The sequence below is a fragment of the Mauremys mutica genome, chromosome 6, assembly GCF_020497125.1.
Source record: "Mauremys mutica isolate MM-2020 ecotype Southern chromosome 6, ASM2049712v1, whole genome shotgun sequence".
Taxonomy (NCBI): domain Eukaryota; kingdom Metazoa; phylum Chordata; order Testudines; family Geoemydidae; genus Mauremys; species Mauremys mutica.
In genome coordinates, this window is record NC_059077.1 from 42,522,110 (window position 1) to 42,537,556 (window position 15,447).

A 15,447-nucleotide genomic window follows, 5' to 3' on the forward strand; every position below is an offset into this window, starting at 1 on the left:
CTATGTATACAAAATTTGGCCTCATGCCAGCATTCGTAAGTAGTCTACCAAATCAATTACAGCATTTCATTATTAAAAGGTATTTGCAAATTTCTGCTACCAACTATTTATCTTTGCTGAGTGAGGTATACCATTTTTGGTTTTTAGAAGCCCAAACTTTCTCATTAGGCTAAGTTACTGATTCTTCTTCTTCTTACTACAGAACTGTAAGAAAACATAAACTTTGAAAAGTTCAGATTATGATTTATTCCCTTTTTCCTTCCTTTAAATAAGAAAGCATGCTTAGAAAAGGTTGGGATTAGGAACTGTACAAAGAAAGTGTAAGAAACAAATGGCACTATCCATAAAAACCAAATGTATTCTTGGCAAATACACTGTGAATTAGACTCTGCAAGGCACCAATCCATGCTATACCATGACAATGGCCCATGAATATTCATAGTAATTACATAGAGGAATGATTAAAAAACAGTGGGCACATCTTTCAGTTACTGAAAAATTCAGCCCATTATAAACTCCCTTAGAATTTTAAGCTCATTGAATAGCTAGCTCAGTTGGCATAACATTTGGACAAATTACTTAGAATGGTGATGTCTCATGCAAATCCTTTGGTTGCTCCCAAATTGCTCACCCAAGTATTCTAAAACCTGAAAAGACAGCAGTAGCAGTTTGTATTAATAGATGATGATGATGATGATGATAATTAATAATAAGAATATACTTTGTGTTTACACAATATGTACTGGTTTCTATCTAAAAGTTTGTTAAAACCTTGTCTATACTAGGAAAAAGCACCATATTGAAAAACCTGTTAAGACATTTTAACTAGCATGGTGTTAATCATGATTTTGCCCTTACTGTTGATAAGGACAGTCATGTTTAACAAGACAGCTGTTATGATTAACCCTGGGGTTTTTCTTTTCATCCAAATCACAACCAGGGCCGGTTCTAGGTTTTTTGCTGCCCCAAGCTCAGGTGGGGCTGGGGCTCGCAGACGGTGCTGGAAGCGGAGGGAGTGATGTCACCTTCTCCCAGTGCCTGCAGGGGCTTTACCCCCGCCCCTGCCCGGCCGTGCAGAGAAGCCCCAATATAAGGGATGGCACAAGGCAGCGCAGTAGCCAGTGCGCAGATGAGGCTGTGCAGCCCTGGCTCCCTGGCAGGACTCACCCTTTCCTCCCCAGGTAGCAGCTGGGCCCTGGCAGCTCAGCATCCCGGGGCTGGGGCTTCCCCTTCCAGCTGTGGCCGGGGGCGCAGCGCCCTCGCCCTGTCTAAGTGGCGCAGCTCCGAGAGCACAACTGCCCCAGAAAAAAAAGGATGGCCAGAATGCTGCCCCTGGAAATGTGCCGTCCCAAGCATGTGCTTGCTTTGCTGGTGCCTAGAGCCAGTCCTGATCACAACTTGGTTATTTTAAGTTAAATGTATCCCTAGTGTGACAAGGACAGTTCTATTGAACAATGTTTTAGCTGGTTGTGGTTAACCCTCAGGGTAAATCTAGGATTAATTACAACCTGCTAACACATAGTTAAATATGACTCTTTGTGTACATGTGTTTAACATTGTCTTATTTAAAACTTGCTATTTAACAAGCTTTCTGACATGATGCTTTGCCCAGTGCAGACGTGGCCAATATGCTTTACAAAGTTAATTTAGCCACATTTCTCCTCAGAAGCTTTATGTTCCTATTTTACAGATAAGGAAACTGAGGCAAAGAACGGGTAAGTGGCTTGCCTTTGCAGAGGAGGCTCCTAAAAGGATGGCACAGAGCTGACTCTGAACCTATTAGAGAAGCCTACGCTACTAAGCATATTCCTTGGTGCAGTTTTACTGCCTCTTTTCACCAACAGTTGCAATAATCTTTATTGTGCTTAAAATGACCTAATGAATTAATCTCCCCTGACTCTTAGGGCTTGTCTTCACTAGGAAAAAAGGTGTGTTCTTACCTTGTGTCATCTAACATGTGGTACTAACACAAGGTAAAATCCTAATGAAGACAAGGCAGTTTGTAGTTTCAACATGTGTTAGCAGGTCAGTCTAAACTCTAAGTTCCTTCCAGCAAACATGTGAAAACGCCAACTACCTTGTCTTCACTAGGATTTTGCCTTGTGTTTGTTGCCATGTGTTAGCTAACACGACGTCAGAGCACACCTTTTAGCGAAGATGCACCCATAGTCAAGTCAGTTGGCAAGTAGATAAATATGAGGTGAATACTGTCCCTGTCTTGCTCTTAAAAAGGATTTTAGATTAGTCATTAGCTGAAAGTCAGGATGTTTGGTTAGCATTATGCCTACCTCACATGCAATCCCCATGGAAGCTCCTGCTGGGGCAGCATATCTTCAAACTACAATGCTCCTGTGATTATAGGTACAGACTGTCATTATCCCCATCTTACTAATGGAGACATTGAGAAAGAGAGGTTACCTAAGTTGTCCAATAACTTAGGGAATAAGCTTCAGAGCCACGATACTGGTAAACAGCTCCTGTGTCCTAAGCTAAGCCTACCAGGTCACACTTTACTCTTCACAGCTAAAACCTTGATTCTGGCTAAATAGTTAAGCTCTCTACAAAATAATCTTTTCCAATTCCAACTCCAATTACCTGAAAAGCTTAGCATGAATATTCTTTTAAAACTGAGAAAAGATAGAACCAGGTTTAAATTTACCATGACCTTACAATTGTTTATCACCACTCCCCCATATATAATTCTACTTTATTCCATTTTTCCTATGTTTGTTCTTATTCATTTATAGTGAGTTATAATGTACCTTTTAAGTGGAATTTTATGTTACATTATACATTTAGAGTGACAAACTAAATGGAATAGTTGCAGTATATTGACTCATTTTCCTAATAAGAATAGGAAGCAATTGTTACCAAGTATAGCCAGACACGGTTAGACTGAATCAGTTTCCTAAATCTTAATTTTATTTCCGTGGACAAAGTCTAAAACCAAACCAAAAGTGCATAAATGCTGGAAGTTTGTTTACCATACAAGTCAGGGGCCATTTTAATCCAGCCCTGCAGTTCCCATTGGCCAGGAACCGTGGCCAATGGGAGCTGCAGGGTCGGCGCGTGCGGACAAGGCAGTGTGCAGCAGAGCCATCTGGCCGCACCTCCGCGTAGGAGCCAGAAGGCAGGGAGACATGCCCCTGCTTCCAGGAGCTGCTTGAGGTAAGCGCTGCCCAGAGCCTGCACCCCTGAGCCAGTCCCCCACGTCCCAACCTCCTGCCCCAGCCCTGGCCCGACACGGAGCCTACATCCTCTGCTGGAGTCCACACCCTAACCCCAATTTCATGAGCATTCATGGCCCGCCATACAATTTCTATACCCAGATGTGACCCTCAGGCCAAAAAGTTTGCCCACTCCTGATACAAGTGATTTGCATACCCAAATAGTATAGAAATCACAAGTCTGGATTAGTTTTGGTGAGAATTTCTTAAGATATAGTTTGTTGTTCATTTGTTTTTTTTTAAAAAGCATCCCAGTGTATTTTTTTTAGCAGAGTCCAGGAATCCTAGAGTGGGTCATTCCTTGTCCCCTCTTCCTGTCAAGAACATACAGAATAGCAAGAAGCAGGGATCATCAGACTCTTATTTCCAGAGCAGTTGCATAGGATATGTCAGTGCAGAATGTGGCCGTTATATGAAAATGCCAAAACCAGGCCCTGCTTGGTACTTGGAATTGGAAGTGTACCTTTTTTAGGCAGGCCTAAGCTTGACGTCATTAAAATTAATGGGATAAGGATTTAGCCTTATATGTGTAATGAAAATAACAGTGAACGTGCTAGAAACATTTAGAATTATATCTTGCAAACTGCCTGCTCTAATAGTTTTCATACATTTCTCAAACTGATTAATTAACAGGTGGAAGTCAAAAACATTTAGCAGTCATCCTTAGTGTGCCAGTGATTTGTATACTCAGTAGAGTTAACTGTCATCTGTACAGTTAATCTGGAAGTGACCTGTTAAAACAGTGCACATCTGTTGTCAGGTCATACTCAAGGCTCTGATTATATTTGCTGCACTAACCTTCATGCAAACTGTTTTTCCATTTATAAATGATTGATTTATAGGAGTGTAGATTTCTCTGTAATTTTGAGGAGAAAGCACTGTGGAAATGAGAAATATTCAAATGAGTGGGTTTCTTCTCTCTTCATCCCTATTCCACCTACAAGTAACTGAAGGGGAGTAATAGAAGCACCATGATAAATACTCCAAAAAAGAGAAGGGTGAAATGATGTGAGTTGAGTTCACCACAATAGGCACCACTTCAGTGCTATGTGAGACTGTATTCCTCTCTGATGGACCGCAACCTTGTCATGGTGGAGAGGCTTGTGTTGGCTAAAGACCCTCAGAGCTACATCATCTGGAGCTTTCATACTCCTGGTAGGGTCCCCCGTGGCGAGCAGGTCTGAAGCGAGGCTCCTGACTAACTGCAGTCCAAACTTCACAAGACCCGAACGGTGGATCAGGCGCATACAGAGGACCTTTTAATACTCTACAGCTGTGAAGGCGGATGAGGGCTGCAGCAGGAGGAAGGTCCCTGGTTGTCTTGTATCTCCTTGCTACTGGGTCAGGGTTTTCCTCCTGTCAACCGCCAGCACACCGGTTTCCCCACGTTAAAAGATTTCACACACAGGTCTCTGCCAAAGGGCTCACGCCTGCCCGCACAAAGCCCTGCAGTGACAGATGAGTGGCGGTGAACACAGGAGCAGTGATTTCTGAGAGTCTTTAGTCACAAATCTGCATGCAGGCAGCAGCTGTGTGACAGTCGTCTTCTGCTTGGATGAGACAGAAGTGCATTTCGGCAGCAGCAGCAGTTGTGACTGAGCAGGCCTTTTTATGATCCCCTGTGCTCACCCCAAATGGGGAGGGGGCTAGAAAAGGTGCCTGAAACAGGCTGTCTCACACTCTTCCAACTGGATGGCCGCATCCAGTGGGATCACTCAACTCCATGGCCGAAACAAGAGATAGAAGACAATGAATTTTGCCACCTGGAATGTCCACACCCTTATGGACTCAGCACAGTGAATGCCCAGAAAGAAGAACTGCCATAATTGCCAGAGAACTGGCAAGACTCAACATTGACATTGCAGCTCTTGGTGAGACCCGCCAGGCCAATGAGGGCTAATTAAAAGAGGATGGAGGTGGCTACACCTTCTTTTGGAAAGGAAAGTTTCCTGAAGAGACACGTGGATTCACGGGATTGGCTTTGCCATAAAAAATAAGATCGCCAGTCAGATTTTGGAGCTTCCCGAAGTGATCAACGAGCAGCTTATGACTCTTTGGCTCAAGCTCAGCAACAACCAATATGCCACAGTTATCAGTGCATACATCCCAACACTTGATGATGAGGAAGACAACAAGGAACAGTTTTATAGCACTCTCAATGCAGTCCTCGCAGACACACCTAAGGCAGACAAACCCATCCTCCTGGGAGATTTCAATGCCAGAGCCGGATGGGACTTTCAACTCTAGAGCAGCACATTAGGCAAAGAAGGGGTGGGAAATGTAAACCCCAGTGGCATTCTCCTCATCAGCAAATGTGTGGAGCATGATCCACTCATCACAAATACCATCTTTAGGCAGAGTAACAAATTTGACACCACCTGGAAACATCTTTGGTCCAAATACTGGCACCTCCTTGCTTATGTTATAGTCAGTGCCTGAGATTACACTGATGTCCATATAACACGAGCCATGAGAGGTACAGATCACTGTTGGACAGGCCATTGATTAATAAGATCAATCATGTACCTGCAGCTTGCTCCACCACACTGCAAACACCCAAAGACTAAGCGAAAGGAGTACGACGTCAAAGCACTTCAAGACCAAGCCGGACGCGAGATGTTACAGCAACATCTGTCAGAGAAACTCTCTAACTTGCCTGATAACATCATTGACCTTCAAGAGCATTGGGCTCAACTTAAAAATACCATTTACAGTGCATGTGCTGAAACTATAGGATATTCCACTGATCAACACCAAGACTGATTTGATGAAAACAGCAAGAAAATCCTAGCATTAATTCAACAGAAAAGAACTACATTCTGTAACTGGCAAAATGATTCCTCTAACCAATGAAAACATGAGGCTTATCAACAAAAATATGAGGCTGCTCAAAGCTGAAGTCCAAAGGAGGCTACATGACATCAAAAATAAGTGGTGGCAGGAGAAGACCTCTGAGATCCAGGGTTTTGTAGACCAGGATGACATGAGACGCTTCTTTCAAGCAACAAAAGCTATATATGGGTCGAGCTTCAAAGGCCCAACCCCCTTATGTTCCCAGGATGCCTCCACCCGCCTCAAAGTCAGTGCGGCCATTAAACAACACTGGAAGGAACACTTTGAGAGCCTATTAAAACGCGAGTGCATGGTCTCTGAAGATACCATTGAGTTTATTACCCAACACTCAGCAGTGGAACACTTTGCTGATCCCCCATCTTCTGAGGATGTCTGGCATGCCATCACCCAGAAAAAAAAATCACACGGCTCCAGGCCCAGACGGCATCCCAGCTGAGGTTTTTAAAGCTGGTGGAACAATGCTCCAGCACAAACTTTGCCAACTCTTTGACAAAATCTGAACCTGTGAAAAAATTCCACCTGACTTTAAGAATGCCAACATTGTTACAATATTCAAGAAAGTGGACAAATCTTTGTGCGGGACCTACAAAGGCATTGCCCTTCTCTCCATCGCAGGGAAGATCCTTGCCCGGATCCTACTAAACCGCCTTCTCCCCCTTGCTGAGGAACTCCTCCCTGAATCACAGTGTGGCTTCAGGCCATCCTGAGACACAACTGACATGATCTTTATGGCACGACAGATTCAAAAGTGCAGAGAGTACTCCTGAGAGCATTCTGCGCCAAAAAATAAAAATTTCAGCACACATTTTAAAATTCTGCAAATTTTATTTATCAAATAAATAAATGTGGAGGCTCCAGCATGGCATTGGGGAGCACAGGCCACTGGCTGCACAGAGGTGGGAGATCACCATCCAGCTCCCTCACTCCAGGACATAGATTCAGCGGTTTGGCTGCACCCAACCCTGACATAGCACAAGGACCAGGTCAGCCCCAGAAACACCCCGGGGCTCTGCCCCTCTGTGCCAGGTGCACCAGGAGTGGGCAGGCAGACTCAGCAAGGTAGGATCCAGGAGAGGAGGGGGTTAATGTGGGGAGATACAAGTGTGGGTTGAGAGGGTTCAGTGTGGGGTAGTCTGGGTGTAGGTGGCTCAGTGGGGAACCAGAGGCAGGGAGGGATCTGGATGCACAGGGGCTTGTTGTAGGGTTCTGGGTGTAATGGTAATGGGACTCTGCAGGGGGGTCCAAGTGAAGGTGGTTGGGGCTCAACAGGGGAGGGCATCTGGATGTGGGAGGATAGAGCTCAGCAGGGGGGTCTGGGTGTGGGAGGTTCAGATGCTGGGGGAGTGGGGCTCAGTGTGGTGGGGATCCAAGTGCAGCTGGTTGGGGCTTGATGATCCAGATGCAGGTGGCTCATTGGGGTGATCCAGGTGCGGTGGGAGTGGGGCTCATCAGGGGGTTCTTAGTGCAGAGGGGTGAGGCTCGGTGGGCATGAGGGGTTCTAGATGCACGGGGGTTGGGTGGATGCGGGAGCAGCTCCCTGTACAGAGATCCCTCCCCCTGCAGATGAGGAGTGATGGGTGCAGGAAGTGGTGGGGAGGGAGTTTGCAGAGCTTCCTGCAGCCAGGGAAGAAATCCGGGGGTGCGTCTGACCCAGCCCCGGATGCCGTGCAGAGGAAGAGGAAGTCCTGTCCTCCCCAGCCCAGTCAGGGCTAGCAGCTGAGCCGAGCACACGGTAGGAACCACCATTCGGGTCTTCCCCAGTCCCACCCCTTGCCCCATAGTGATTTACGTGTCTGCCAGCTGCCCTGGGCACCCAAAACATACTGCTGGGGAGGGTTCGCATGACCACTCTTGTGGCTTCCCTTTGCTTCCCCATCAGAAAGTCATTTTTCTGCAGGAAAGCAAAGAAATTTGCAGGGGGACATAAATTCTGCATATGCACAGAATTCCCCCAGGAGTAAGAGAGCAACACCAGGAATTGTTCATGGCATCAGTCTAACCAAGGCCTTTGACTCTATCAATTGTGATGCCCTGTGGAAGGTGCTGTCAAAGTTAGACTCAGGACTCACAGTTTGTCAGTCGACTCTGTTTTATTAGCACAGCGCTCTGCTAATAACACCCAGATAATGTGAGCACCATGCAAGACACAAACTATCTTATTTATACAGATAAAGGGGGAGAACTTAACAAGATAACAAAGGAAGCAGAATCTGATACGTTTATCTGGGCTAGGCATGCATATCTTATTTCCTTACTAACTATTACCATCTTCTGTTAATGTTTCGCCATTAGCACCATTGTTTATGCCTAATGTTTCTTTTCCTGGCACCTGTATTTCAACATTTCTTATTTCTGCTTAAAGGTACATACAACATTTCTTTAATCTATTCTTATTTTTACAATATAATTCATTCTACTTTCACAGTGCTGTGTAGGTTTGGCTGTCCACAGAAATTCATTTCCATCATCAGACTACTCCATTTTGTGCAACGGCTCAGAGACCAAACCATTCATCATTCGCACTGGTGTCAAGCAGAGCTGTGTCATTGCTCCAACACTCTTCTACATTTACCTTGCCCTGATCCTGATTCTCATCTGTGACTCCCTTCCTGGTGGAATCAGGATTGAGTATCGTGTGAATGGTCAACTCCTGAATCTCTGAATCTCTGACGTTTCCAAACAAAATCTAAGATCACGAGAATTGCCATCACTGATCCTTCAGTATGCAGATGACTGTGTCATTCTTGCGTACACAGATGCTGACCTGCAAAGTACCCTAAATCTTTTTCCAGATGCCTATCACAGCCTGGGTGTCTCTCTCAATATTGGGAAAACCAAGGTACTCTACCAGCCCTCACATGCACAAACTACTCTTCATACTCCACAAATCACCATCAGCGGAGAACCCCTGGAAAATGTGGACCATTTTCCATACCTTGGCAGCCACCTCTCCCGAACACCCAGCATTGACACAGAAATTGAATACAGAATCCGCTGTGCCAGTGCTCCCTTTGGAAGACTACTCAAACAAGTCTTGCATGATAGGGACCTGCAAACAGTCACCAAGATCTTGGTTTTCAAGGCAGTTGTCATCTCTACCCTGCTCTATGGGTGTGAGACCTGGGTAACCTCTAGATTACATCTCAAGCAGCTGGAGTGGTTTCAACAGAGCTGCCTCAGAAGGATTCTCAGGATCAGCTGTGAAGTCTGACACACTAACATCAGCCTTCTCTCTGCAGCCAACATCAGCAGTATAGAAGCACAAGTCATGAAACACCAACTCCTCTGGGCTGGCCTGATACTCGCCTCCTGAAGCAAGTACTCCTCTCTGTTATGTCAGGGAAGAAGGGCTCTCAGAGGGCACTGGAAGTACACCTTAAAAAGGGAGGCATTAACCCAACAAACTGGGAGGATGCAGCACAGAACAGAACACAGTGGTGCCACACTATACACCAAGCCATAGCTCACTTTGAGGAGAACAGACGTGCTCATGAGACAGAGAAGCAACAACGGAGGAAAGAAAGGGCACAACAGTCCAGCCAACAACTGTTTCTCCTCCAAGATTACACCTGTCACGTCTGTGTGAAAATCTGCAGGGCACGAATTGGGCTCCTCAGCCGCTTAAAAACCCACCAAAGAGCCCCCTTGGCAGACATCATCCTCGCATCGAGGGATAGCCAAAGATACTGTATTCCCCAAACTGTGGGTCACAGTTTCTGCATCCGAAGAAGTGAGCTGCAGCTCACGAAAGCTCATGCTAAAATAAATTTGTTAGTCTTTAAGGTGCCACAAGTACGCCTGTTCTTTTTTTGGGAAATTTAAAGGTGATCTAGCAAAGAAGATGGTCACAGTGGGGGCGATTTGGTGTTCACAGAGTTTAGTGCTGGCAGATTCCCATCTTTTTGTCACTATTTTAGTACATGGAGATATAAAGATACGAATTTTTTTATCTATTTTAATAAAACAGTCAGATGGAATTTTTCTTTGACAGTTTTCAGTCTGAACATCCAATAATACATCTGCATGGGCAGGAAAGGCTTGATTCTGTAATGATATGTTTATTTATTCAGCCATGACCAGGGGCGGCTCTAGGTATTTTGCCACCCCAAGCACAGCAGGCAGACTGTGTTCGGTGGCTTGCCTGCTGGAGGTCCCCGGTCCTGTGGATTCGGCGGCACGCCTGCAGGAGGTCCGCCGAAGCCACGGGACCAGCAGACCCTCCGCAGGCATGCCGCCGAAGGCTACCTGCCTGCCGCCCTCGGGGCGACCGGCAGAGCGCCCCCCATGGCTTGCCGCCCCAGGCGGGCGCTTGGCGTGCTGATGCCTGGAGCCGCCCCTGGCCATGACATATTTCTGTGTGGTGTATAGGGTTCTGGTCAGAGTGTGGTCCCATGTAACAAGGGAGACAAAGTTGGCACTGAAACTAGTTGATTTGTGTTGGCTATGGAGCTGTAGCCGTTTTCTTTAATAAATGTGTCCCATGTAATAGGGACTGTGATTCCATATAGCATGACATTTTTTATCTACAATAACTTATATAAAACACAAACCACACCATAATATCCTACCCATTTCATTATAAAAACATTGTGAATATGTAAATGAAATATGTTGCTCTCTGAATGGGAAGGAGGGATAGGTGGAATATACAGACACTTTTTTGAGGAGCTACACAGAAATTATGGCTATACTACAGAAACAGTCATTTACTCTGATTTGTCCTGTTGTTTCCTTATTTCCCTGGGCAGGACTCTCCTCTCTACAGAGATGTTCCAATCTGGGATTCAATCTGAATCTCTTTTGTTAGTGCATCTCTAAGTGCTCCAGTTTACCCAGTAACATGGGAAAGTCCTCCCAGTCATGTTCAAGGCTCAGTTTTGTGCCTGTGCACTGATTTACCTGCATCTTCTCTTTCTCACATTGACCTTTCCGTTCTCTTCCTAGCTTCATTCACACATATATTGCCAGAGTGGCACTGCTGGTCTGTCACTCAAACAGAAGACTGCCTCCACCAGGAGGCTGCCAGAAGGGCTCCTCCATTCCCACAGGATATTATCCCTGATCTACCCGTGAGAATCAGGGGAGCTGCTGTTCCTCTTTAGCGAGGCTGAGGAAGAGGGCTTCAGATACTGGGTAGGATGTGGTAGTGGAGGTGCTACCCTATCCCATGAAGTACTAGATCCTGTGGGGAGGAGAACACACCTTGACACAGAACACCCTAGTGGGTAGGGAGGAAAATGCCACCTCCACCTCTTGGAGCAGAGGGACCAAAGAGGAATGTGGTGGGCTATTGTCACTCTTGCAGATGGTTTTTGTGTCCAAGCAGGATGCAGGATCCCAGTGAGAGGCAGGGCCATAGAGGTCTATGTAATGATGTGCCAATGGCCTACATTATTTCATTGCATCCTGAGAGAAGTACTGGCATTCTGGCTCAGACTACTAATGGGGCCAGTTTAAACAGCCACTTCTGCAGTATACTGGATTTTATTGCACATGTAATTCTCCTATCATTGGAATATTGGGTCTTATAGGTCTCAAATCTAGACAAAAAAGAGGAAAAAATACTGATTGTGTCATGTTTGTGGACAAGAAATATTTGCCAAAAGGTTTGATTTAATCTGTATTTTTATATAATGTTTAATTGACGAGAAAACAAGTGAAGACAAATTTAAATACTTGCATCTATAACCTTGTCGCAGAGCTTGTATAATCATTCATCATCATTATCTTCTACTTTTTTAGCCAGCAGACTTCATAGGAAAGCAAGCACTGAAGCAGATTAAAGAAAAGGGGCTTAAATGGCGACTGGTGTATCTCACCTTGGAAACAGCTAATGTTGATCCAGAGGGAAATGAAAGTGTGTGGCATAATGGCAGAGTAAGTACTGTGCATCACTTTACAAGAAACTAAAATTCATTCTCTAGGACTGGAATCCCACTTTTTGTTTCAGGTTACTTTTACTGGAACAGGACAGTTTGGGACAATAATACAATTTTTCAATTTCCATGTAGCATGGCAGGTTCTAATTGTACACAAGAGTTTGAAATATAGAATCTCTAAATTAGAAATGGGAAAGACCTACAGTATTAGTTCACCCATTCTATCCTCTTGCAAGTACAGGATTCTACTTACAGTATATTTCAAAATTATTTGCATAGAAGAAAAGAACAAAACCACAAACCAAAGTTTAGGCCACCAGGCCATCTAAGTACAGAGTAGATGTTGAAACAGCCATTAACAGTTAATAAAAATACTCGGCATGAATATAAAATGTAAATAGCATTTGTTTCAGGTGAGATCTTAATCAAATATAATAGGAATTTAGCATCCTACTGGTGATTTTTTCAGTGGCTCTTTGAGAGTAAGAAATTCCCAACTTACCTGATAGCACCAAAAATGGAGACTGTTATGAACTGTATGACACAAATGAGACAGTGTATATTTGAATGTTGATGTTAGGGTGTAGTGGGGCAGTAACCACACTCCTCCCCTGAAGGGCTTAAAATAGCCCTGCGAGAGGGCTGTGGCAGGGAACCAGTAAGCCTGGGCTGATTGGGGAAGCAGCTGCAGCTGGGCCACGCCCCAGTCAGGCCACAGCTGGCCCTATAAAGGGGCTGCTAGGCTGGTGCTCAGAGTCTCTCTCTAGATGCTGAGAGGGATGGGCCTGGCTGCTAGGAGCTGAGCAGGGTACCTAAAGTTGAGCAGGGCTGGGGAGCTCTGGCCTGGAAAACCCCCAGACTGCAGGACTTGTTAAAGGCCAGGAAGGGTACTGGGGTTGCAGAGAGGCAGCCCAAGGGTAGGCAGAGGCAGCAGGTCCAAACCCTCCTTACCAATGATGAGTGGCAATTATACTGCAGTCTGCCCCAGTGAGAGGGGGCTAGATGGTGACTGGCAGTAGCCAAAGACTGAGGTGAGGTGGGGATAGGGGGTTGAGGGTTACCTGGGGAGGGGAGACCCAGCGAGACTGTGGGGTACTGCAGAGGGCAGAACCCCCAGAGAAGGGGCACCGGGGTCTGGGAGGGACACCGGGGCCAGTGGCAAGGCAAGACACTGGCCTACAGAGGGTGCTCCAGAGGCTGGTGAGCTAATTCCCTGGACGACCAGCAGGAGGCACCGCAGGGTGAGTCGTCGCCTCGCTACATAGGGATACAAAAATATTTAAAGTATTCAAAATAGTGCAAGATGTATTTTTAAAAGTAGAATTCAGTATTGTACAAAACCCACTGAGTGCTGGAAATAAAGATAAATGTTTTGTGGGTTTTTTCAGGTTGTTGGCAACACCACATCTGGAAATTACAGCTACAGTACCCAGAAGAGTCTGGCTTTTGCATATGTCCCCACAGAACTCAGCAAAGTTGGACAGAAGCTGGAAGTTGAACTGCTAGGAAAAAATTATTCAGCAACCATTGTAGAGGAACCACTGGTTCTGACCGAACAAACAAGAACACGCCTTCAGAAAAAGGGTGGGCAGTTACAGTAAATTCTCCAATATCAATTGGTTTGACTTATAACCATGAAATACAAGTTTCAGAGTGGTAGCCATGTTAGTCTGTATCAGCAAAAAGAACGAGGAGTACTTGTGGCACCTTAGAGACTAACAAATTTATTTGGGCATAAGCTTTTGGGTTTTAGCCCTCAAAAGCTTATGCCAAAATAAATTTTAGTCTCTAGGGTGCCACAAGTACTCATCGTTCTTTTTTCATGAAATTCAAAGGAGTCAAACTACTCTGGTTCCCAATCATCAAGGGTGAGATTCTCATTTGCCCTATACATCCATGTAGGGAATTAAGGGGATTTAAGATGGCCCCTTGATTCATTGAGTGGTCTGCCCATATAACTGCTCTGAGCACAGGGTGAGGAGAGCAGGCTCCTGTGGTCACATCCTCTCCCATCCCCCCCAATGTTTGTGGACAGGAAGTGGGTAAAGAATCAACGGTCATTACTCAGCTTCTCCACACTCTTCGCAGCAGAGCTGAGCTGGTGCAGAGGGGGAAGTAGTCTGCTGTTAGTATGAGCCAATAGCAAATTATTTCCCCTCTTTCAGGGTCACTTTTCTTTCCCTGGTATGCTCCTGGGGCAGTGCAGCCACACATTGCCCCTTCCCTGTAGCCTGGGCAAAGTCACAGCCTTGTCCCCAAAGGAATAGTTATTTAGTTCCACATGGACACGTTCTGTACAAAACTGAAGTTGCTCTTGAACATTGGCTTTAGAAATTTTTTTTAACTGCAAACTGAGTAGATGATTTTTCTCCATTTGTGTTATTCTGGCAGAACTTTTGATGGATGATAGAAATTCAGTCTTTCCTAATCAAGACATTTTAGAAAGGCTGCTCTTCCTATTGATTGAGTATTTTGCCATGGATCAGCTAGTAGACTATATGCAACATTATTCAACATACACAGTATTACTGCTCAATTTCTGGACACAATCAAAATGCACTAACTCATGCACCATTTTTTGTTTAGTTCTTCCTTTCTCTGTTAAAAATTAAGCAGCGATGATAACGTGTTGTCATATACAAGTAATAAGTGAACATATCTATTTAAACTGCGGTATTTCATTCAGTGTTGTTTTTGATCATCCCAATAAGCAAGATTTTGGATACTGTAGGAGAATATAAATAATGGAAATGTATTAAATTATTATAATAAACTTGTTAATTCCATAAAATATTCAGCATCTACTCAGACATAACATGATCATAATTATGCCATCCTAAAAAAACTTTTAAAAGCTAGAATATTTGTTCAAAAAGCACTCAACATTAGGCTGTTGATAGTCCTTTTCAAAGATCATTGAAACAGAAAAAGGGCCCAAAAGTGCATAGTCTTCCAAAGGAATTGGAAACTTCTAAACCTTCAGCAAAGAAGCAGAGGATAAATAGAATATGCCAGTGGAAACACTGTTTGAATAATGAGCACCTACGTTTGTCAAAGATTTAATGCAAGTTGACATTACATTTTGCAGTTCAGAATATCCTTTTACAAAGCAGGTCAAACTAAAGTATAAGAGCTGACAGGCTTGCACATAGAGCTATCTTGAGTGAGAAATCCATTTGGAAATTATTCTGTTATATTTTCATAAGTGATTCAGGGCCATTTTGCTGAACCAATCAAGGATTTTTTTCCCCTAAAGGTGACATTATTTGTAACTGAACACTTTGTGTATTTACTTTGCCACTTTTTCCCCCCTCTGGTCATTAAAGAAAACTAGAATATAAAACAAAGCACTGCAATTTTATTTAGAGCAAGGAAAAAAACCCTTAGAAACACAGGGTATTTCTCAAGAATATGCAAATTCACCATTCATTGATATGCTGGAATGTAGAGTATTGTAATTACTTTGAGGCTCACACTTTTATCTTCCT

General features: G+C 44.5%; 1 protein-coding gene across 1 annotated transcript in view; it reads left to right on the plus strand.

The window, feature by feature from the left end:
- Positions 1-15,297, plus strand: part of DMGDH (dimethylglycine dehydrogenase) — a 75,024-nt gene extending 59,727 nt beyond the window's left edge. The window contains exons 15-16 of the mRNA XM_045021329.1: positions 11,823-11,957; positions 13,348-15,297. Of these exons, the coding sequence (XP_044877264.1) occupies positions 11,823-11,957; positions 13,348-13,560 (348 nt within the window). The 3' untranslated portion in view covers positions 13,561-15,297. The remainder of the gene's footprint in view (positions 1-11,822; positions 11,958-13,347) is intronic.
- The last annotated feature ends 150 nt before the right edge of the window (positions 15,298-15,447 follow it).